The sequence below is a fragment of the Perca flavescens genome, chromosome 19, assembly GCF_004354835.1.
Source record: "Perca flavescens isolate YP-PL-M2 chromosome 19, PFLA_1.0, whole genome shotgun sequence".
In the NCBI taxonomy this organism is placed as follows: Eukaryota; Metazoa; Chordata; class Actinopteri; order Perciformes; family Percidae; genus Perca; species Perca flavescens.
The window spans coordinates 12,517,713-12,542,413 of record NC_041349.1 but is presented as its reverse complement, the minus strand read 5'-3'; the positions used below and the strand labels follow the sequence as shown (position 1 = coordinate 12,542,413).

At 38.9% G+C, this 24,701-nt stretch overlaps 1 protein-coding gene across 1 annotated transcript in view; it reads right to left on the bottom strand.

Annotated features, from left to right (window-relative positions):
- Window positions 1–24,701, bottom strand: part of LOC114545634 (dachshund homolog 2) — a 111,503-nt gene that overhangs the window by 14,531 nt on the left and 72,271 nt on the right. Inside the window, exons 5-12 of the mRNA XM_028564051.1 lie at window positions 16,276–16,383; window positions 10,343–10,399; window positions 10,208–10,255; window positions 7,342–7,511; window positions 6,638–6,743; window positions 6,474–6,548; window positions 2,635–2,735; window positions 581–728 (exon numbers count right to left, since the gene is read on the bottom strand). Coding sequence (XP_028419852.1) covers window positions 581–728; window positions 2,635–2,735; window positions 6,474–6,548; window positions 6,638–6,743; window positions 7,342–7,511; window positions 10,208–10,255; window positions 10,343–10,399; window positions 16,276–16,383 — 813 coding nt within the window. The remainder of the gene's footprint in view (window positions 1–580; window positions 729–2,634; window positions 2,736–6,473; window positions 6,549–6,637; window positions 6,744–7,341; window positions 7,512–10,207; window positions 10,256–10,342; window positions 10,400–16,275; window positions 16,384–24,701) is intronic.

Here is a 24,701-nt window from a genome sequence, read left to right as displayed (position 1 = left end):
CCGACACGGAAGCTAGTTCCCTGTTGTAGACAGCAAGGTGAACATATAAACTGATATTGAGGATTGTATTTTTAGGTGTCTACAAAATGTGTAATTCAGGCCTGTGTGTAATGTGTACAATCATAACAACAGTGTGAAAACATTGTAATTTCCCTTGTAGGATTAATAAAGTATTAATTATTATTATTATTATTACTACTCCTGCCTGCTCCTCCAAACTGGGGGTGTGCTGACCTCCATCTACTGTAGCTAATACACTGACTATGGGAAAGTAGCTCACACAACCACACTTCAAAAGACACAAACTATCCCTTTAAGCTGCCTCAAGCATTTCTATTTCGGTTAAAAGTTCCCACATTTCCCAGAGTGCCTTCAAACAACTTCCATGTCGACCCATGTGCAGGAGCAGATAGCCAACGCAATCATTAGACCAGTTAGAAAGAAAAAAAAAGGTTTCTACTCAAGAAAATCATTTCTTTCTCAAGTTCCAACCTTTTCCATTAGCGCTTTGTGTTCCGGGTGCATCACTGTACCACAAATATGTGAAATGGAAATGGTCTTTCATTGTGTTTGTCTTTACCCCTGCTCTGTAGTTCGGAGGTGAGCTGTCGTTCGAGACTTTCTCTCATCTCTCTTTCCCTGTAGAGCTCCATCTTCAGCTCTCTTTTCTCCGCCTGGATCTGTTTGTCCTGCACCCGGGCGTTCTCCACCGCCACCTTCAACAGGCCCTGAGAGGACACGGTTACAAGAAGAAGAAGAAGAACGAGTCTTGTTATAGGATAAATAACTTTAAAAGCCATCCGTTTTGACTTTAGTGACAGTATGCAGATGTTGAAACTGAAGTATCATCGTTTTGAGTATTATTTTCTGATATCAAACATCTTGATGAAATCGGTTTACAAAGTGTTTTAATATCTGCGGTTTTATCCTTCGCCACAATACTGCTGGGTTTATTGTGATACTGGGTATGTTGGGAGCACTGCAGTCCAATAAGAACAGTCAAAGAAAATTGCTTGAAATAAGATAACTATTTAGTAATATATCTACATTTTAATTTATGATAATAATATAAGATAATCCTTTGTAAGATACATACTAAGAAAAAGAAGAAAAAAAATCTCTTATACTTAACCCTTGTGTTGACCTCGGGTCAAATGTGACCCATATTCAAAGATTTTGATGACAGAAATATGGGTTTCTTTCAACCAAATTGCCCAAATATAACAATGGATACGTGGATGTACGTTGGATGGAACCTATACAACATTTTAACACATTAATGATTACGTCCATTGAACTTTGGGTGTTTTATTACATTTTTATAGCATTTGAAAAAAGTAAATGGTTTCAAAACAGTATCCTGAAACTAAACTAAAACTAAATTCAGTGATCCACTCAACATCCTCTGATCTTTACTATTAGTCCAAATAATTAATAATTTCTGCTTTTGTTTAACTAAAAAAATGTGGTATAATGTCATATAAATTAGGTTTATTGACCATTTTTTTAAAAAGTGTCGAAAAAACGACAAAAATTTTTTTAAAGTGCCAGAAGCATCGAAAAAAACTTATTACACTTCATGTACAAAATTGTTTGGAATAATTTCACATCCTGTATTGTCCTTTTAATGTTCTACTGTTCTTCTTTTGCATACATGTTTCATGGAACATCCTCAAACATATTAGTTATTTGTGTAATTTGTAATGCTGCTTGTCACAATTTTCTCACAGGTCATCAGTGATCACAGTGCTGCTGTACAGCTGCTTTCTTTTTTCAACAGATGTATTTTACGTGTTTTTTTATTGTACATTTCTTTTTTTTTAAATAAGGATTCTTAAGTATTTGACCCGTTTTCAAAATTTCAAAATCAGAAATGGCATTTTTTTTTATAAAAATTACCCAAAAATGTAATGGATTCCATACAATTCCTATTCACACGTACAATTCATGATCCCTACTTTTATTGAATTTTGTATGTTTTATTCAAGTTTTAAGCATTTCAAAAAAAATGAATTGGTTCCTAAACTGTATTTTGAAAAAACTTTGACTCTTTGAAGTCCCCGATTATCCCTCAACACACAATTCCTCTAATATTAGTCTAATTATTTCATAATTTCTGCTTTTTTTTTTTTATCAAAAATTAGGTATCATTTCCTACAAATGAAGATTATTGTCCATAAATTCCAAAATAAGTGTTAACCTAGTGGTAATAACTTGGTGGTAGTGGTGTATGGTGGTTGGGTAACAACAACAAACAACAAAAGCATCGAAAACGCGGAAAAAAGCATTAAAGAAAGGGATATATTGTCAGAAAAAGTGTCAAAAATATAGAAAAAAAAGGCACCAGAAAAGGTGTTCATTTTCCCGGGAGGACAAGTGCACTTTCGACGGGAAGACAACACAAGGGTTAATACGAGAAGGGGGTGAACCTGTTATTAACCATGATCACATGGAAGAATGTCTTGTAATATAATATTGCTGTATTGTCTTCAATAATCCTTATTGGTGATATATATATATATATATATATATGCAACAGACAATATAAAAATATAAAACACTATAATACGCCATGGAATCCTCTGCCGACCTCTAACACAAGAGTCTTTTGAGACAATCAAAGCAGGATCATACCTGGATGTTGGTGAGCAGGGTCTCCACGGACGACAGGCCGTCAGCGAATAGGAACGGAGCAGGGAAGCCAGGGGGCAGGGCTTGTCCCAGCGAAGACTCTTCTACGAAGAATAAATATCAAAGTAATTTCTTTTTGGCGGGATTTTGGTTGACCTCTTTTATGGCACACGTTAATATGACATTTTAATGAAAAGTACTACATACTAAAATATCAACACATCACATTAATACAATGACCGAATATTGTCCTGTCTTTTGAAAAGAGAATCTTTTCTTTTGGTTTTATGTGGTAATCTTATGTGTACATATTTTTTTCCTAAATGTATAATGAAAAGTACTTTAAAAAAAAATATTGTTATTATTACTACTTCAAACAAACAAATAAGGACTTTTAAGCCGTCCACGAACTCCAAAATCTGCCTTCAAACTTGTAAAGAATTGCGCTGCTGAGAGTGCATCAAAGGTCAGCTTTGCTACGCTAGCTGTAGCTTAGCATTGAACAAAGAGACAAGAGTGGGGTATCAATCTTTTCATCTACAATAACTCTCAGCAAGAAGGCAAATAAGTATATTTCACCAAATGTCAAGCTATTCCTTTAAGCCAAAAAATCGTCATATAAATGTACGTCGTCACGAGCTTCGACTGAAGTTTATGAAATGTTGATGTTTACTAAGGTATAAAAGGCAACGAAGCAGCATCACAGAAATCAATTACACCAAAACACACACACACACACACACACACACACACACACACACACGTCGTTAGTATTCAGACAATCATGTGTGGTACTAATTGGCAAGGATTAAAGACATTCTTGATTTTGTGTGTGTGTGTGTGTGCGTCACAGTGTCTGATCAGCCCTTAATGCCTAACACACTGACAACTGGGTTAACTCTGCTGTGAAATTAACGCTGATTAAGATGCACTCTCTCACACACACACATGCACACACACACACCATCTCTATTCCCTATCTGCCACTTCATCCATACATCCCTTTACTCCACCTTTCCGCTCATATCTTTCCTCATCACTTTTTCTTCACTTCCACGTGTTTCTTTCTCTCATCTTCATCGTTAAAACTTTCTTCTTTCTCGTCCCCATTGTTGCCTTCTTTCTCTTTCCCAATTTCCAGGTCAATCTTGCTTATTTTATTGTCATCCTTTCTTTTTTTTGTCAACCATTTGTCTTTTCACCTCTTGTCTTGTCTCTCATTACATGTTTATAAAGCTTTGACATTTTGGGCAAAGAAATGTGTAAAAAAGTGTTAGGAGAAAGTGGAGGGGACAAGGGGGATAAAAGGTGAGCTCAGTAAAGGACAAACGATGACGTGGTGCAGAGGAGAGAATATGAGGAAAAACTGGGATGAAACATAAATGGAGAAACAGCAGAATATGGAGAGGAGGGAGGAAGAGGGAGCGTTTAAAAGGATTTAAAAAAAAAGAAAGAGACAGGCATTTTGATAAAAAGAGGAGGGGGGAAGGATTATAAAAATGAGTGGAGGGAGGAAAAACAGTAAGAATGAACACTTGGTGTCTGAGTAATGTTTCATTCTACTGTAGCACAATGAGGTGCTTTTATTTTGAAAAAGGAGCAGCAAGGAAAATGCAGACATTGAAGGATGCAGAGTGTTAATTAATGTGCATTAATCAAGTTTATGAGTAAAGTTACCATATAAAAATAAAGAAAATACCTTTCTGAATGGAATTTCTGCAAATTACCCAAAACTGAGCCCCAGCATTTAAAACACTTTGTTTGCTTCCACTGGTCACAAATTTGAATTAAACAACACACAAAAAACTGTCCGAGGATACAACACACAGTAAGGTCACTCTCTCTCTCTCCCAAACACAGGTTTAGTTTATTACGTCGTTCCGCTGCAGTAATTGCTCCGATATACCTTCCAGATGGAGGGAGAACATTTCCTTGTCTGTTATTTTCCCCTGAGATGAGCAGTAAACACTTTCTGTGTCTGAGTGGCTTTTATACGCTTTCTAGTTATCAACTAGGAACTTGACTGTGTTTTAATGTTTTAATGAGCCGTCCAGGATGGTCAGTATCGCAGAGTCTTGGTACGGCATATTAGTCCAAACACTCAGAACCGTAGTACTTTGTTGCACGTAAATCAGATTTCACGGCCATTTCTAACTGTGTCAAGGGAACCTCTGGTTTATTTTTTATTTAAAAGACGGTCATTGGCGCGAAGCAATCCGTTCCCATTCCCAACCCGCCACAAACAAGGACCCCTCGGCGTCACTTTTTAACCCTCCTGTTGTCCTCGGGGGTCAAATTTGACCCTTTTTCAGAGATTCTACATCAAAAAATTTGGGTTTCTTCCGAGCAAATAGCCTAAAAATAACATGGGTTGTTCCATACAACGCTCTTCTCAAGGAAAAATAAGGATCAGATCTCTACTTTCATAGACTTTGGGGTGTTTTTTTTTTAAATGTTACAGCATTTGAAAAAACTATGGAATGGTTTCTAAACCGTATCCTGACTAAACTTTGTCTGTGATTATCCACTAAAACATAACTACTTGTCAAAATAATTCAGAATTTTTTTTTTACTCAAAAATGAGGTATGATTTCATATGAGGTTTATTGACTTTGAATAATAAAAAAAAAGAAAGTGTACAACGAATGGGAATAAGTTGAAGTTAGTGGTATATCCAGAAGGACTGGGAAAAAAGGGCAGCAAAAGCGCCACAGAAACCTCAAAAAACCTTCAAAAACCTCGGAAAAAGGGGTTAATCGGGGAGCACAACAAGTTGCGTGGTGGACGGGAAGACAACACAAAGGGTCAACGCACTCGGTAGCCCTACGTGTGAAACTACGATGCGTCACGTACCGCTGTTTTAAACGCGTGGTCCCGTTTGTTCGACCCATCCATTCACCCCATGGATTGGCAAAAATAGGTGTGTTTGGATTTCCAAGAGCTCACGATACAAGGCACGTAGATAATGCTGCACAGGGATTTTCTGAAAGTCTTTCGGGCATTTTTGTAACTGTTCTGCTGTCTTTTTTTTTGGCCTCCGTCTAAGTCTGTCTGTCTGCGCTGACATGCTTTCATTTTTCGGGTGCTCCGCTATTATTAAAAGCATTCGATTGAAAGCTTTTTCTGGGACCACAGAGAGCCTACCGAGGTGAACACTATATACAAATTATATTGTTTTTGGTTGAACTATTCCTTTAAGATCCACACTCCATTCTTTAAGAGAAGCAGATTTGTATTGATTTTAGAGGAAGCTGCTCCTGCTGATGTCTGCAGGGCATCTTCAGGAGTACGAAGGGAGAGGAAATAAGGAGAGGAGGTGAGGAGAGTGAAAAATTAGCTGAAAACAGAATGTGTTATAAGAATGGAAAATACAGAGTGTATGATGGAGGGAGGAGAGGCCCCACATGCTTTTAGTGTGTGACCTCTCGACCCCTTTTAGCCATGTCTCCTTCACTTAGCCTCACCCCCTCCCCCCTTCATCTATCTATCTATATATCTATTTATCTCTGCCTCCCTCGTTCATTCCTCTGATTGATGGCTCAGAGACAGGTGATCAATAGGAGGGGCTGAACATCCTGACGCTTCTGTTTCTGTTTGTGTGTGTTTCTACGAGTGCGTTTTCAGTCATGTGTCTTTTTTTGTGTGTGTGTGTGTGTGTGTGTGTGTGTATATGTGTGTATATGTGTGTATGTGTGTAAATACAGTAGATGAGGAAAGCCTCTAAGTGAGAACAATTTGTCAGTTGTCAAAAATGAAATGGGTGAGGGTTTAGATTAAGATGGGTAATGGAATATACGCACTTATATGTGTGTGTGTGTGTGTGTGTGTGTGTGTGGTCCAACCTTTGTCCTTTGTTATTTTCTTGATGGGTGCAGCAGGGTTGGGCAGTGCAACATCTGCATCAGCGGACACCAATCCTGTTGAAAGAAAAAGCACAGTTAGTTTTGTGTGTGTGTGTGTGTGTGCGTGTGTGTGTGTGTGTGTGCATGTGTGCGTGTGTGTGTACCCAGTCTTTCGGGTGAGCTGGAGGCCGAGCTGCTGGGCTGCGACTGCAGAGGAGTGTTGATCTCATCAACAGATGGAGAGAGAGAGGGACTGTCACACACTCTCTCCTGCAGAGAGAGAGAGAGAGTGAGAGAGAGAGAAGGCATGAATGAGTGAGGTGTAAATAAGTGTATTGATGGAAGATCTGAAGTGAATCATTAGAGGTTTTAATATGGTTACTATGGGTTACCAGTGTCTGGCATTGATTTAAGAGAGGACGCTGCCATTTTGGAGACGTAGCATAATAAACTAATGAATAAAACATACGATAAAAGAAATGATACATGAAGTAGAATTAATCTTTCTTCTTGTGGGAGGAAAGAATAGCCTCTGTTTGTTTCTTGGATTGAAGAAGATTGTAAAGAAAAGACCACCACACATTTCCTCAAAATTTAGAGAATTTGACAATCTCTTATCATCATTTTTTTCAAATATTGGCAAACTCGAGGCTTCTAAACGGCAGTCCACAAACCAATGGGTGACGTCACTGATGCTACGTACGCTGTTTTTACAGTCTATACATGTTAGATTAACGCACATATTCTTTCCTTTCATTTTAAAACATATATTAAACATATTCTTTATTGAGGAGTTCCTCAGGGAAGCTACTGGGGTCCTCGGTGGTTGTCATTTACAAAGTATTTTTTTTAAATGCATGTGTTTCACCTTGATGACAGGCGCCCGGTGTACGTGGGTGTGTATCTGCTGGGCTGCGGCGGCCATGTTGGCGATAGTGTTGAGGTGGTTCATCTGTGACATCGCCATGGCCACAGATGCAGGCGGCAGCCCCATCGGCAGCAGAGGGTGGGGCATCATCATGAAGGGCAGGTCCAACCCTGAGTGAGAGAGGAGAGAGAGGGTGAGGGAGAGCAACAATTAAGGGGAAATACATTTAAATGAATGAGAGAGAAGGTGGTCACGTTCTCATTTCATTCTGCAACTTACAGTTTCTTTGATGTTGCAGTTGATATTCTGCAACAGACATATGGGTAATGGCAAAAGGGTTTGCCTGAAAATATTGAAACTTAATTAGGCTATGGCAATGAAAAATGGATGAATTAATGACTGAATATTAAGTATCTCCCCACAAGAAAGTTGATAGAGCATGGTGGTGTTGAAATAAAAAAATACTACAAATAATATTGTTTTTTGTTTCCTTTTGAAAATGATCAAGAGGGAGGGAAAAGGGTTGGAAGGACTGTTGACCTCTGCTTTTAAATAATCCTACATCAATCGTTGCAGAAGAAGAAGCAACAAGATGGGAAAACGTGATGTAAATTTGTTTGATTAGCTGAATTTGTTAATGCGAGGAAGGTGGTGGTCTCCTCATCGCGCCACACAGATCGGACTTTTTGATCTCTTCACTGGACCTTTAAGTCACATGCTTAACCCTTGTGTTGTCTTCCCATCAACCTTGAAAAAAACACTTTTTTCCAACGTTTTTGACGCCTTTTTTTCAGTTTGTTTTTGATTTTTCCAACGTTTTAAATTGTAAAATCTTTCTTCTACACATTTTTAGCGCTTATTTCTACGTCCCATATTTTATGATATAAAACAAAAATTGAAAAACGGGTCAATTTGACCCAAAGTCAATTAATGTACGTCATAATCAATTTGCTAAGTCTGTGCATTTTTTTGCTTTTATCGATACGCCAACTTACACACCACAACAAGTGGATGAAATACACACCTCCTGATATTATGTGAAGGAAGTTCTGCTCAGATTGTTTATGTAATGCGTAGTTACTTAAGTTGATCACATAAATAAACAGATGGGACGGTTTATGCAGCAATAACACTTGTTTAACTGGATCATTTGACATCTTTGCAAAGCATAAATAATATATAATATTACCAACTATGTGAAAGGCTATTGTGTTTTTTGACAAAATTGCTAAATGTGTAAAAGCTTGCTTTTGGCCACATTTTGTCCTTGTACGATCCATACTCTTGATCGCCAGACTGTGCAGACTGTCACTGCTATTTAATTAATAGGTTTCACTTGTTTTGTTTTATACATGTACCCGAGACTCCCTGGAAAGAAGTATTGATAGCGGGTGGATTTTTCTGGTAAAGTACAAGTACAATTGATCTTGCTTCCAGATCAGCCTCCTTGACTTTGTACGAGCTTCATACTGCATGCAGCATCAAATCAGATCTTTTCTCTCTGTGTTTTTTTATGTTTAATCCTTTTTACATTTGCCTTTTTCAATTAACTGTGAAACGAGGTCTTTGTGTGTGAGAGAGAGAGAGAGAGACTGGATGTTGAACTTGTGTTGAACTTAACCTTGAGAAGAGAGAGAGAGAGAGAGAGAGAGAGAGAGAGGGAGAGGTGTCACCTCAGTGTCAAAAGTCTCGCTAATAAAAGTTGACAAAGCAGAGGAGGAGGGACAGAAAGACAGAAAGGCAGAGGAGAAAATATGTAGGTCAAAGGGTTAAAGGGGCTACCGAAAAGGTAATTTCTTTTCTTTCTTTTTTTTTGCCCCCCATCTCCTTTCTCTCATTTCACTCCTGTCTTTCTATTTTAATATATTGTATTGGTTTCTATTCTCTTTTTCTGTTGCTTTATTTGTACCCTTTCCCCTCTTCTCTTCTTTGTTTTTCATTCTTTCCTTACCTCTTCTTGATTCATGGCTTCTATCTCTTTCTTTAATTCATTTGACCTTTTTCCCCATCTTCCCATCTCCGTACCCCTCCATTTTAAAGCTTACCTTTTTGTTTATTCTTTTATCTTTTCCTTTCCACAACTCTTCCTTCTTCCATCTCTCACTTTGCATTCTTTTCTTTTTTTTGTGATTTGTTTACCTCATTTTCTTGCCTTTCTCCCTTCCTCCTCTCTTTTTCACAAACACAGACACCAATACGGACCTGCAACACGGCATTTGTGACGACGTTCCGTTAACTTTAATTTGTCCTTTAACCCTGAACCTCCTAAAAGCATAACCCTGATCTTCCACCTCTGACCTCAACCCCACCCCCACCCCCCTACTCCCCCAGACCCCATTTTTCAAAGGCAAGCTCCCACAAGATGTACACTCACTTTTCAGGGAAGTCGCCTCAGCTGTCAAAAACAAACGCACACAAAAAATGTGGCAGCGGCTGCTTTCATTCCAATGAAACAATAACACTGATTGCTGTTGTTGTGACGACTGAAGTGATAGAATAATCAATGTGAGTGTTTGTCGCCTCCCGCTGCCCAGTGTGTGTGCGTGTGTATGTGTGTGTGTGCAAACACATTACTTCTGCAATAAGAAACAGAGCAAGCATGAGTGTGTTTGTTTTTGCGTGTCTGTCAATAAGAGTGTGTGTGTGTGTGTGTGTGTGTGTGTGTGTGTGGTGTGGTGTTTGATGAATTGAGTCATTTAGTAGAGTGTGTGCTGATTAATCCAGGCGGAGTGTTAATACAGGAGATGGGAACAGATTAAATGGCGTACATTAACAAATATTGCCACCCCTTAAAACACACACACACACACACACACATAGAGTGTCTCAGGCGGTTGTCTGTTTGGACATATATGTGTGTCCTCACTGTTAGCCAGTAGCTGTTGCTGTTGCTGGAGTTGCTGTTGATTGACAGCTCCCATGACTGGCCCCCTTCCACCACCTCCCCCTCCTCCTACTGGTCCTCCGCCTCCTCCACCGCCACCACCTCCTGGTCCTCCACTGTGGGCTCCAGCAGGGGGGCTGGTCAGACGCTCCTTATCCCATGAACACTCACTCCCTCCTGGGAAGAGACGGACACACAATTGGCGTTTAGACATCCATGCTCAAAAAGCAAAGAGCGATCAATACTAAAAACGGCACCTCTCCATGTCATGATATACAGTTCACATCAAATATATGAGTGATAATACTTCAAGGTGTCCCGCTGTTCAAAACTATTTGACGGTTCATTAAGCCCCACCTTCCTAAGTTACAGTTGCTCTTCCTCTCACATTTACAATCATAACGGTTACAGATTCACCACTCAAAACTTTTTTTTATACTTTTTTTTTTAAAACAGTGACTCATCATTTTAGACAGAGGCAAACAAAAACTGCCGGGATTTACGTGAGGTCATCATGAACTTAAAAAGCAGGGGTTCAACTTGTCCGGGGCTGTCCGAGGCTCAGCCCTTCTATGTCATCAGGAGACGCTTAATTTAGCAATTCAATATCAACAAATTGTTGTGTGGCAACATTTTGGTTTTCTTGCGGAAATAATAAACGGCAAAAGAGTGACAGACAAGACGAACACAATATGTAAACATTGTAAGAAAAAAAAGCTGTATACCGCGGCTAACACGAGCACTATGCAAAAACACTTACAGCACCACCACAACTCTCTACTAACTACTGCGGCATTTTTTTCTTACAATGTTTACATATTGTGTTCGTCTTGTCTGTCACTCTTTCGCCGTTTATTATTTCCGCAGGAAAACCAAAGTGTTGCCACACAAATGATTTAAAAGTGGCAGGGGGATCTTCAATAGTAATTTCACGCTCCATCACGCTGACATCACATCGCCTCACGAGACAACTTTTCACCTCGACGAGAAATCTCGTCACGTTTTAATCTCGCGAGATCTCGTACAACGAGATCTCGTCACACCCCTAATATATATATATATATATACACACACACACACACACACACACATTTTTCTAGTCAGAAATTAGTTTTTTTAAGAACTTCAAGAACTCAGTGGGTTTCCTTAAAAGCTACCGAGCAGATCAGTTGGCGGCGATGCCCCTTAACCTCAGTGCACTCGCCACTTAGTCAGCCCAGATGGCAAGGTAGGGAGAAACGTAGGTCATATGTTTATTAACAGAATGTACATTTCTCTGATATTCTGCTTTAACAAAATTATACTATAACTTTGGTAGCTGCCAACACTGAAACCACAGAGCCTTTTTACAGCAGGAAGCTAATGGTAACTGAGCTGCTCCTTTTAAAAGAAAAGACAAACGTGTGTGTTAAAGTAATCAAAATTAGTGAATGAATTAGAAATAATGTAAGCATGTGTTACAGGATTAATACATACGTTATATTTAATACCGTATTATGAAGTTTGATAATGATCATTGTGGTGAACATTATTAAACCAGTTTGTTATCTTCAGGAAAAAAGTTTCTCATCTGAAAATGTTGTCAGCAGTCATTCCTGTACTCTCTCCCTCTCCTTCTCTGTCTCTCTCTCTCTATGTAATGTTGCCTCTCTCTCCCTCCACATCTCTCTCTCTCTCTGTTTGTAATGCTGCCTCTCTCTCCCTCCACATCTCTCTCTCTCTCTGTGTAACACTGCCTCTCTCTCCCTCCACATCTCTCTCTCTCTCTCTTTCTCTCTGTGTAACGCTGCCTCTCTCTCCCTCCACATCTCTCTCTCTCTTTGATCCCTGTTCCCTCTCTCATCCATCTTCATCTCCCTCCATTAGTTTGAATTAGCAACCGTCTCTCTCTATTATTGCCTACTGAACTCCCTGGGCTGTGTGTGTGTGTGTGTGTGTGTGTGTGTGTGTGTGTGTGTGTGTGTGGGGGGGGGATGACAGCTGGGCCTCATCCCCTCTGCCATTTACACCAGGGAAGAAAAGAAGTATAAACAGATGGGCAGATGTTCTCTCTCTCTCTCTCTCTCTCTCTCTCTCTCTCTCTCTCTCTCTCTCTCTCTCTCTCTCTCTCTCTCACTTTTTCCTTGGCCTTGTCCTCTCCTCCTCTGCCTCTCTCTTTTATTCTCTCTCCTTAATCATCTCTTTCCTTCTTCTCTTTCACCTGTTTTGGATTCTTTTGGATTTTCTTCCATCTCTTCATCTCCCTCGTTCCTTTGTCTTTTAATGACTTTGACAAAAGAAAATGAAGAGCGCATTTCCGTCCACTACTGGCAGTGGTGGAAAGTAACAATGTACATTCCTCAAGTACTGTACTTAAGTATAATTTAGAGGTACATTCCTTTATCCTTTTACTTCGCCACATCTCTAAGGGAAATATTGTACTTTTTACTTTACCCCATTCATCAGACACCTTTAGTAACTTCACACATTTTTATAAGCTTACTTTACAGCTGAAATGATCAGTCCATTGACATAAAAGTGATTGGCAACTATTTTGATAATCGTTTGTCATTTTTATGTAAATACATGATTCATGGTTCCAGCTTCACCAATGTGTATTCATAGACTTTCACTAGAGGACCTTTACTTTTACTTGAGTATTTTCATACAGTGTGGGATTAGTACTTTTACTTATGTAAAAGGATCTGGGTACTTCCTCCACAACTGTTTCTTTTTCACACTTTCTCTGTCCTTTGTCTCTGGACTTTTTCTGCTTCTTTCGTCCTCTCTTGCTGACAAAAACAAAGATATGGTTTCCACTGACACACAAATGTGCCTCTCTCTTTCTTCATCACTCCTCTCATTCATTCTCATTTCTATAAAAGAAACAAAACAGTTGTAACTGCCACGGCAAGTGATCCGACTTTCACCCATCAAACGCCAACATATCTTTTCTTTTTCTTCCTTATTTCCTCTCGCCCTAAATATCCCTTTCTCTCATTATGAGTTTATTCCCCCCCCCTCTGTCCACCATTGCTTTGTTTTCTTTTTCATTCGTACACTCGTTCCTCTCCTCTATTGTCTGCCGGAGTTTCCCAGGCCGGTGTGAGTGTCTCTTACAAAGAAAATAAGGTCGGACAATGAAAGGAAGCCTTTCCATCGCACTCGCAAAACAAAACGAAAAAAAAAAAAAAAAAAAAAAAAACACTCAATGAAATAAAAGAAGACCAGGAGGGAATAAATAAAAAACGACAGGGCGAAAGGAGAATAAAAAGAGTAACTCTATCAGCCCATTTGCCAGGTCAGCTGAAGAAAAGGAGGAGATGGAAACAGAAGGAAGGATTGCTCTCTCTCTCTCTTTTTTCTTTTCTCTTTGCTTTTTGTTTTCTGTCTTTTCAATAATTCAGAGAAGCAAACACAGCAGAGATGGAGTGTGTACGTGTGTGCGCGCGCGTGTGTGTTTTAAGTCTTTGTTTTTATATATGTCACTGAGTACTTAAGTACGTTTCCCTGACTAATATGTTTAGACTGAGCATCATAGTCAGACAGCCATTACCATCAGGGATAATTGCCACAATTGTGTTCTCTTCGCTCTTTATTATTAACTATTATTATTACAGTTCGTTTTTTAATCTGCTGCCTCATACAACTACAAAAAAGAGTTGTAATTCTCGCATAAGTTGGACATTATTGCACACATTCAACTTTTTAGAAACACTGTACAGTATCTGAAATATTGAATATGTTTACAGCATTATATAACATAAGATAACAGTTAGCAATACATCTATCTTTTTGATAAAATAAAGAAAGAAGAAACATTGAGTGACACTATTTAGCATAAACACACTATTAGAGCTGTACCGAATAGTTCAAAGCTTCATTTGGAATCATGTATGAAGAGCGTTTGAGTCCAAACGCGTTGGTTATCCATGCATTAATGAAGGATTTGCCAACTATACTATGGACTTCCATTAAAAGTAAGCTTATGTTGACAAGCAGTTTCCCTAAAATGCATTCAGACTTGTATGGGAAATTGTATTTAGAGGACAGCCTAAGTGAGCTATTTCATGTAATGTGTTTTGGTTCTCTCCATTTTAACATAAGTTCAAGTAAGAATTTGAAATGTTAAGATACAGCTTTTTAAAGTATGAAATAGCTCAAAGAGTGTTTCAGTAACAGCAGACGATTTTGAGATGTTAATATTAGAGCCTTCCCTGGTCGCATCTTAAGCCCTTTACAATAATTTCCATACAAAATGTAAATGTGAGCACAGACACCTTTCACTTTAGAAATAAATAACAGAAAAAGAAACAGAAATAAAAAAAAACACCATGTTAGAGCAATTTTTATGGCATTATGCATTTCCTTTTACCTGCTCATATACCGCATAAACATAAATGTAGCCTTCTGTTAAATACATGTTACAGTATACAAACATATAAGAACTAACAATAAATGAGAGTTGAAGAAAGAAATCTGAAGCGAAGAAGCAAAAAAAAAAAAAAAAAAGAAAAAGGGACAAACGACAGAGAAGAAGACCCAGAATGGTATTGAAACCCAACCGGGCAGCACTTACATAACACAGACACACACACACAGACAGACACACACACATACACACACACACAGACACACTCAAGGTCTCTGTCATGTGTCCATACATTTGCTGTCGGTGTAAAATATTGAAACTGATCCCAGCGAAGAGACGATTTGTGACATGAGCTTGGGTCGGGTTTCAATACTAAATAATACTTTGTCTTCCGTCTTTGGTTTATATTCGGGCCTCCTTCCCCCCATGCAGCCATTCATGTGTTTTTTGTTTTTTTTTAGAGTTGTGTGATATAAAGTGGGGCGAGGAAAGAAAAGAAGACATTAAATAGAGTTGATTGATCCTCAGGGGGCGAAAGAAGAGACAGGTAAAGGTGTGAGAACGCAGAGAAAGAAAATGAATGAAGAAGGTGTCGACCTTTCATTCATTTTTTTCTCTCTGTGTTCTCACACCTTTACCTGAAGAAGAGAAGAGAAACCCTGAAAGAGTTTAATGCCACGAAAGACAAAAAAATATATAAAAATGTTGACTACTGTATTGAACAGATATCCCAATGTCTTGTCCAGTTAACATTAAAGGGATAGTTTGTATATTTTAAAGTGGGGTTGCATAAGGTACTAAGGTAACTTTGGTGTTTTAAAGGGTTAGTTAAGACTCACCAAAGTCACACAGTACCACAAACAAACTAACTGATGGAGGCAGCGGTAGACCTGCAAAAATGACTGTTTTTGTTAAAGGAGTCTGGTGGCTTTGAAGAGAGCAGAGATGGATATAACATTAGTGAGAGTTGGAGAGAGGAAAGCCGGGGAGTTTGTTGTGTTGGGAGTATCGAAAGCGTAGCTTAATGTTCTTTAAAAGATATTCAATTGCGCATTTCTGAATTGTGCCAACGAAATGTCAAACTAAACTTCACGCAGTTTTCATAGATGTTACCTTTGGATACGGACAGGCTGAAGTTGTGGCTGACTAGTTGTTCTACAAATAGATCTTAACACTCTTTACAATGCACACACTACACTTTCATACACTGCGCCTTGCAGACCCTCAGGTTAGCAGTGACCATTTTTAGTGTGGATGACTACAGCCAGCCAAATTGGAGAAGAAATCCGATACCAAAGCACATTTTCCTAAATAAAAGTGCTGTTCTAAGAGTCGAGAGCAGCTGACAGAGCGGAGGGTAACGTTACTATGTTGACCCGGTATCATAAACGTAAAACTCAAAAGCATGGCCGGATAATGGCAACTTCTTCATCTTTTCCATAATGTTGTCAGACAATCTGGCAAAAACACTTAAGTGGACATACATTGACGGTGCATAATTGCTCCGTAAGATTACATTCAGCTTGTTTCGCGGCTGCCAACTGCAGCGCTCTCGCTCAATACTGGATCAGGTTGAGAAATACCAAAGTTCCCCTTAAAGTACTTTACTTGAATCCACCACTGTGTAGAAGTGGGTTATTGTGTGTGTGTGTGTGTGTGTGTGTGTGTGTGTGTGTGTGTGTGTGTGTGTGTGTTTTACCTGTGTTGGAGTGTAAGTCGTCGTCCGACTCGTTGCCATTTTGGAGACTCATCATCATCTTCATCTTCTGCAGCTTTTGGAGCTCGGCCATGGCTGCTGCTGTCAGGCCTGATCCACATGCACGCACGCGCACACACACACACACACACACACACACACACACACATTACCATCATCAACCTCATGACAAACATATGTAGCAGCAAATACTCCCACAGATGTAAGAGGCATCATCAGCTGCCCTAAAAAAATCGATCAATCTCTGAACCAACCAATCACAGCCTAAATTCACTCCTCGTCAGACCTCACAGATGCTGCCTGCCTCTACCCATGATGCTTTGCAGCAGGCCGTGACACACATACGGATGCTCGCGCCCGGCTGTTGCTGTCAAAATTTTCTTTTCAGTTTGAGCGTTTTGTTGAAGTGTTTCTGGGTGTGAGTGCTGTTTTAGACGCCTCTGGGCTGATGTATATTCACGGATACACAAATGCAGAAAAACAAAACACACACACACACAGCATGCCCCCACCGCAACACACACACTCTCTCTTTTGTATGGACTAAGATCCCTGGCCCTGTGTACTGACCTGGAACTGACTTCTATACACAACAACCAGCAGAGTGAGAGCAATGACCCTCCGTGTGTGTGTGTGTGTGTGTGTGTGTGTGTGTAAAAGTATGTTTTATTGTGTAAATGTAGTATTATGTATGTAAGTGTGAGCATGAGGCTTTTGCGTTGTGCTGATTGTGTACGTACAGTTTGCTTTCATGTTTAAATGTGTGTGTGTGTGTGTGTGTGTGTGAGAGAGAGAGAGAGAGGGGGAATGCATGCATGCTTCTCTGTGCATACTTGTGTGTGTGTGTGTGTGTGTGTGTGTGTGTGTGTGTGTGTGTGTGTGTGTGTGTAGGTCAGTTGGTTTTGCCCCAGTCACGGTTGACGGCCCTGGAGGAATGTCCATTACACACACAGTACAGTTGTCTGCAATCTATAAAAAAAAAAAAAAAAAAAGATAGAGGGAGAGAGGAAAAAAATGGAGGAAGGGAAGGAGGGAGGAGTTGTCGCATGGTTTGAAATTTAATTTAAAGCTGGATGAAGGGATGGATGGATGAGGGATGAGGGGGAGGTGCGGAAGAAAGAAAGAGTGTTGTGTGCAGGTAAAACTAAACTGGAGTTCCTTAATTAACTACAGAGGAACAAAGCAGCTGTTTGCTAACAAACTCAACATATCAACTCAAAAGGTGAGATGTCAGTTTTTAAGTTGCTGTAGGTTTAAAGTTCTTGTTTTTCAGACGAAAAACTTATCTACATGCATGAAAATATGAAAACATATTTATTTAGGATACACTCCATGAGATGGGTCATCTTGTGTTTAAGGGGGTCTTACACATAATGCAGACAATCAAAGCAAGAACATTAAAGTGGCAACAATTAAACCGTTACACATGCAGACAAAACTAAAACAGACTACACATAAATAGTAAATAAATTCAACCGTTAAATGGCCACAAAGTAGACGAGCACGGATGTTCATTATGTCACTTAAAACATGTACAATTAGTCTTAAAACATACCAAATGATGTAAAAGTTTGAATGTTAGAAGGTAAATTATTCCAGTCAGAGGGAGACTTAAACATAAAAGCATGTTTTTTTTTTTCAATTTTGTTGCTATAGGAGTATGATTCTTTCAATATGTCATATGCACAACAATTAGAGTGGAGCAGCCTGTTTCACGATCCTACATATAGGAAAGAAAATATATGATACTGTGTCAGATGGAAATATACATGTAATGTAGGCTACTATGTAAATACTGTATGTGTAGGCTACCTTACAATGTGGAAAAATTCCTTTCTCCCCCGTTACTAAAAGTGCTGAGAATGGATCTTAATCTAAACCAAACTCTTCCTGTATCCACCAGTAAGTGCTTTCTAATTTACAGTCTGTAATGAGGAGAGGCTACCGAGTAAGAAAGGAAAAGGGAGAGAAAGAAAGAGGTCCAGTCAAAGAGCCTGAGGCGGAGTGACCAGACATATTGTCTGCTGTCCTGCTGAGAGAGAGGACAGGGAAAGAAATGGAGAAAAATGATGGAGGAAAGAAGGCCAAAAATGGAGAGGACCATACGGAGCTCCTGCTCACAAGCACAGAGATAAAAATGAATGCATCAATCAGATGCAAATAATATTAAAAGGTTGATTTATTTGGAAAAAAAGGCCACATTTTACTAGTTATACATGCAATGTATTCACTTTGTCTTCCGACAACAGAGGATGTGCAAAATGCTCATGAAAAACATATTACAAAGGTGAAGAGAAAAGAAGAAATATAGAAGTGGGAAAGCAAGATTAGATGGAGAGAAGGTTATGTTAAATGAAAAGTAAGGCATAAAGTGAGTACAGCCAACAGATTTCTTGTTTTGAAAATACTTTACACCTTGAACTATGTCTGCCTAAATTATGATAAACAACAAAAAAAACTTGCTGATGTTTAGCAAATATATGTTTACTGTCACGTCATAATCCACCGGCTGGTTTCTATTGTACATGTCTATTCTATTGTCGCTGTGGAACTGACTGACAGAGAGTCGGCAGAGGAGCATTGTGTTTCTGATTTGTTGTGATGTTTCCCCACCAAGTTGTGTTAATGTTATGTCCAAGTCTTGACTGTTACAAATGAACAGTCAACTGAGTGTTGACGCTGTTAAAACGCACCCATAGTCGGCAATAAAGGTAGGCCTCTAATCCTTAACTCCAGTCTGGCGGACTAGCGTTAGCTTCGGCAGTTTTCAATGCACGGTTTTCAAACCCTGTTCGGTTTCCTAGACATGGCGCCATATTATCAAGTTTTCCCTAGGGTTGTGGTTATTCCAGGACATTACCATGTACACCATCTCAGTTTTGCGTGCTAAAGCTATTCTTTTTTAAGACGGCTTAGGAAGTTTGTCAAAGTTTGCAATGTCATAGTTCTACAGAGCGGTAATAGAAACTGAGCTTCACATTTTCAATAACTGTATGGTATGGCAATTCTACAGCCCAAGAGAAAAAACTGTTGAGTTGTGCACAAAGCTTCAAAAATAGTTAGTGGTGTACTCCCAACCATTTCTGAACTACATGACATTTGCTTTTAGCAAAAAGGTTTTTAAAAAGTGCAAGATCCATATGGTGGCACTGTTGTATTTATTGTAGTGTTACTGTATTGTTATTGTGGCGGTGTACAATGTGATTATATGTTTTGGTGTTGTTGAGCACACCAAAGCAAATTCCAAATCAATTGTGGTTGATATGGCAATAAATTATTGAATCTTAAATATTATGTTAGCATGCTAAATTAACTACTCAACACAAGTACAGCTGAGGTGGAAGGAAATGTAATTACATTTACATGAATTTAGTCATAACCAAAGTATTGGAAAAGTAAATGGATCACCAAAGCCGTTAAAATTCATCCCAAGGGGGACATTAATGTGTCCACCAAAATATATGGTAATCCATCCAACAGTTGTTGAGAAATTTCCTGAAAAATAAAAAATTTGAAACTCATGGTAGCACTAGATCAAATGTCCAGGGATCACCAATGTGTAGGATACATCCTCATAGGACCATGACTGTTGATACCAAAGTGTGTGAGGATGTTGGCACCCTGCCCAACAAAACAAAAGTAAAAGTTCAAATGGAAATGTCTGCAAACTGCAAGCTGTTCAAATTTAACAGTTGGTAACAGAAAAAAAGATGAGACAGAAGAGGAGGGATTAAAAATGGAAAGTGGAGTCCCTCTGTGGGGTCGGGACTGGATTCACACATTGATTACTGAAGAACACCTTGACACACACTCACAAAGATGCATATACAGATACAGGAAACAGGGCGCGCGCACACACACACACACACACACACACACACACACACACACACACACACACACACACACACACACACACACACACACACACACACACACACACACACACACACACACACACACGCGGACACACACGGACACACACGGACACAGAGTCCGAATGCCCGTTTCGCCTCGATGCAAGCAGAAAATCAATAGTGAGGGCAGAGCCACAATACTGTTCTCCATCATGACTATCAAACATAAACACACACACACACACACACTCTCTTTCTCTCTCAGATCAATGGCTGTCCGCTGTGTCCACGGTTACCGAGCATCGACCCTCGTCGCTAATGGCGACCACGGAACCTTGGGAATTAGTGTGTGATTGATTGACAGACTGCTTTAAAGGCACACACATCATATAGAAGTATGTGTGTGTGTTTCAGTAGTCCCCTGTGGGTTGTCCTCACATTGTTTACAGATCTCTTTTTCCTTCCTGTGCATCCTAATGCTTTCCGAAGGACAAAAGAAAGAGAGAAAGAGAGAGAGGAAGAAGAAATGAAAAAAAGGAAGTGAGGACAAACAGGATTATGACAGAAGAAAAGTGAATCGTCAGCGTAAAATGACAACTGAAATCAACTCATCAGAAAAATCAAGAGTAATTTCCCCACCAGCGCTCAAATGATGGTGACTTCGCAATGCCTGATTAAAAAGGCTAAAAGTCTGAAGAAAAGGGCAACAAAGTTTTATCATTTTTATCACTTTGGCCCTGATGTCAGGCTTGGTTTACACTTGGTTTTAAAATGTGTTTTGTTGACCCAAACACAAGTCAACAGCAGAGACACACTGTTGTTTACGCTTGTGTCTATGATGCGTCTCCGACTGACCACTTGTGTCGATATTTCGTTACTGCCTTTATCCCTTCAAACTCCCACTACGTTAGCAGTTGTTAGCAGACTAACTAAAGAAATTCTTAGTCGACTAACACTTATAGGATTTTGTTGACTAATCGATTAGTTGATTTAATTGACAGAGCTGTGCGCTTTGAGAGGTGGTTAAGACTAGAAAAGCACAATATAAATGTAGTTAATTAACCATCTGTAAAACTGAGTTTCTCCACAATTAATCCTGCAAAAACTCCACTTTAAGTCTTGTGTTTACCATAAATGTGCTCAGAAATTTCATGGAAATGAGTAATTAAGCATGAATAAGCATAAAAAAATGACTAATCGACTAAAGAAATCTTAGTCGACTAAGACCAAAACGACCGATTAGTCGACTAATCGACTAAGAGGTGGCAGCCCTAGTAATCATCGTAGCATTGATTTTAGCCATGCTAAATTGGCAGCGTGGGTTGGTCCACCACTGTAGTTCTGACTGCAGTGTCAGCAACTATTGGATGGATTGGCATAAAACTTAGTACAGACATCCATGGGGCTCACAAGATAAATCCTAATGACTTTGTTGCTCTTCTGACATTTCCTCTAGCAATACAAGAAGGTTGAAAATGTCCAATTATCAAGTGAAATATCTACATCTACAAAATAGATTAGTACAAAGTTTGGTACAGATATTAATGTTTCACAGAAGATGGATCCTAATGACTTTGGTGTGGATAAACTAAGGAAAAAGAAAAAAAGTTTATTTGAGCAGAGATACATTACATAATTTTTTTATATTTGTGTCTCTAAAGTCTGCCCTTTACTTGGCAAAAATATGTTTTTGTACTATGAACCCTGGGCTTGAAATAATGTGTTAACAACTCCACACTGCCATGTTAGCCATGCGGGTCTCTAGTGTTAAAAGAAAAGAAAATTGCTGATTAAATAAAAGTACAAATATTTAGTGGTTATGTGTTGCCTAATTCAATGGTTAGAGAGGTTATTGCCTGTTAAAAAATAATAGTTAATGTCAGTGCTGTATATTGAATTTGAAAAGTAAAAAACTAAAAAGGCATAGTTTGTTTCCATAGCACTTTATGCCTATTCAAGTATCTAACTTTCACAAACGAATATGCTCTTATTTTGATAATGTGGTGATTTGTTGGCTGTTGGAACACAAATCGTAGTACAAAATTCTAATACTCATTGAAAGTAACAAACCTTTTGCATATTCCCAATCTACCATGTGTCAGACATACAGTATAGGGACAATACACTTATTTTTTCCCAAATATAAAGCAGGTTGGGTAATCAGGTAACCAAGACTTTCAACTTAAGCTTATGTTCCCTCTCTTTAAGTGAGTTCTTTATTTTGTACATATTGAAACCGAACAAAACATGTCTTCTTTGTAAGGCCAACACTCTGTCCTACATCAACAACAGTTAGACTAAGTCATTAATGCCCCACCCATCATAAAAATGTGTACTTCTCCTGCTACTTTTCAGTAAAAGCATCCACTACATGGCAGGCGATATTCTAAATGAGACCTGACAGTGTCCTTCCCCAGCACCGTGCATCAGTAAGGTCTTTAATAGCTTTGAGTTTGCTGGTGGAGGCTGTTGGGTGATCTTCAAGAGTCCTAAACCCCCCGCCCCCTAAGCTTGCGTGAAACCCACCCCATTTGGCCATGGCCGTAAATATTTAATCTGCTGCACCTACATCTCTGACGAAGTGCTCTGAACGCGCTGCGCTCTCAGAGACGGAGTGACACTTTGAATAAAACAAACAGGAAAACAGAGAAATTGCTCTTTGTGTTCTGAATTTAGAAACGCACTGTTCTGGCTGTTTTGTTTGTTTTTTTCTTTCTTCCTGCGAGCACTCGGAGTGGCAATTTACAAATGCAGTCGATTGCCCTTGTGCTGAGTCAAATAGATTTCAGCTCCGCACTCTGGCACTTAGGTCGCCCATCTTTAGCTTTCAAGTAAAGTCCAAGACGCCCATTTGAAGCCATTTACAGCGGCCATTTTGTGCCATCTCTAATAGACAGACACTGGCTTTAGAGTAATTGTTTTTGCCAAGTCTCTATAAGATGTTTTTGAGTGTGTAAACAGCTCAACAGGAAGTACTGAGCACGGCATTCAGTCACTAGACTCCATTCGAACTTTCCATTAAGTTGAACTGGTAGAGAAACTGGATTTGTAGGTCGATGACCTAAGTAAGACAGTAAAACTATTAGTATTAGGATAAAAACGGCCTTTTAAAAATCAATGTTTAAGTCAATTGTTAAGGATTTTAGATCAATTAAATTAAATGTTAATGGGTTCTTTTCCCTGTAAAATACAGTGATAACTGGTTCCATTGCCTAATACAAATAGGTAATACAGATTAGTAAAGGGTTATATTGCCTAACAACATCAATGATTGAGGATTCTGTTCCCAGTTAAAGATGTTCACTAGAAGGGCACTTGGAGAGCACAGTCATGCCCTATTTCACAATGTTATTGCAGTGTGAATTTACCCAGTCGGGAACTCATTTTCCCAATAAATGCGACACCACATGAATGCAGCACAAATGCCCTATCTCGCAATGTTAATGAATGTGAAAAATAAATTGTGTATCTGCCCCTGGATTCGGCTCCTCTACAAAATTGAATGGGTTCTTCCTTGGCCCAAGCTACACCCTTCCACCATGTTTGATGAAAATTGGGCCAACAAACAAACAAACAGACAAACTGAGCCGAAAACAACCTTGGCGGAGCTAATTATTGGTTCTTTTGTTAACATCTGCCTGTTTAAAGTTTAATTGCTTCATGAAGTCAACATATAAAGTAAAAATATGTAAAAAATATAAGTCAGTTGTTATGTGTTGCCTAATAATGTCAATGGTTGGAGTTCTATTACATGTTTAAAGTCATGTGTAGGTATGTGTTTGAATCCAATTAGGGGCTTGATTCCCTGTAAAAGTCATCATTACGGGCCATTGCCTAATTAAGTCAATAGGTAAGAGTTCCATTGCCAACAAAGTCAGTCGGTGGGGGTTCTATTGCCTAATAAAATCAATTGTTAGGAATTCTATTGCCCATTTAAAAAGGTAATAGCTATTAGCTATTCAAAGTCATTGGTTAGAACTTCTATTGCCTAATCAAGTCATACAAAAGGTAAAAATATGACATGAGTTGTGTTAAAACAGCCAACAGATCACCATATTGGTGGACATCACATTTTTTTAACATAACAACAGAACCAGCAATCCTATTTTATAAGCAGCACTTGCAGGCTGGTGAAAAAAACAAAAAACATGTGTTTTATTGTAATGAAGTGTGCTGCAGGTTATTATAGTTTTTAACCTCATTGATTTTGTTACGGCAGAACTTAACACTTTTAGCTGTTAATGAGCAAAGATCATTTAATTAAACTGTAATCTTCAACAACTAGCCTATATGGTTGCTTGTTTAGTCCCGTTTTGTTTGGAGCATTTCTGTACTGCAATTCAAGGAGAATAGCTGTCAATCAAACTTGTCTTTGTCTACGTATTCTCTGTTGCACTAGTTTTTGTATTTTGTGTGATGTATTAAAAGGATTTCTATTGTATTGCATTGTTTTAGTACATCAAAAAAAAAAGAGAATAGAAACAAGCTTTTAACAAATTAATTGATCTGTAAAGATTTGAAGACAACCATTTTTCCGTCCCACACGCGTGT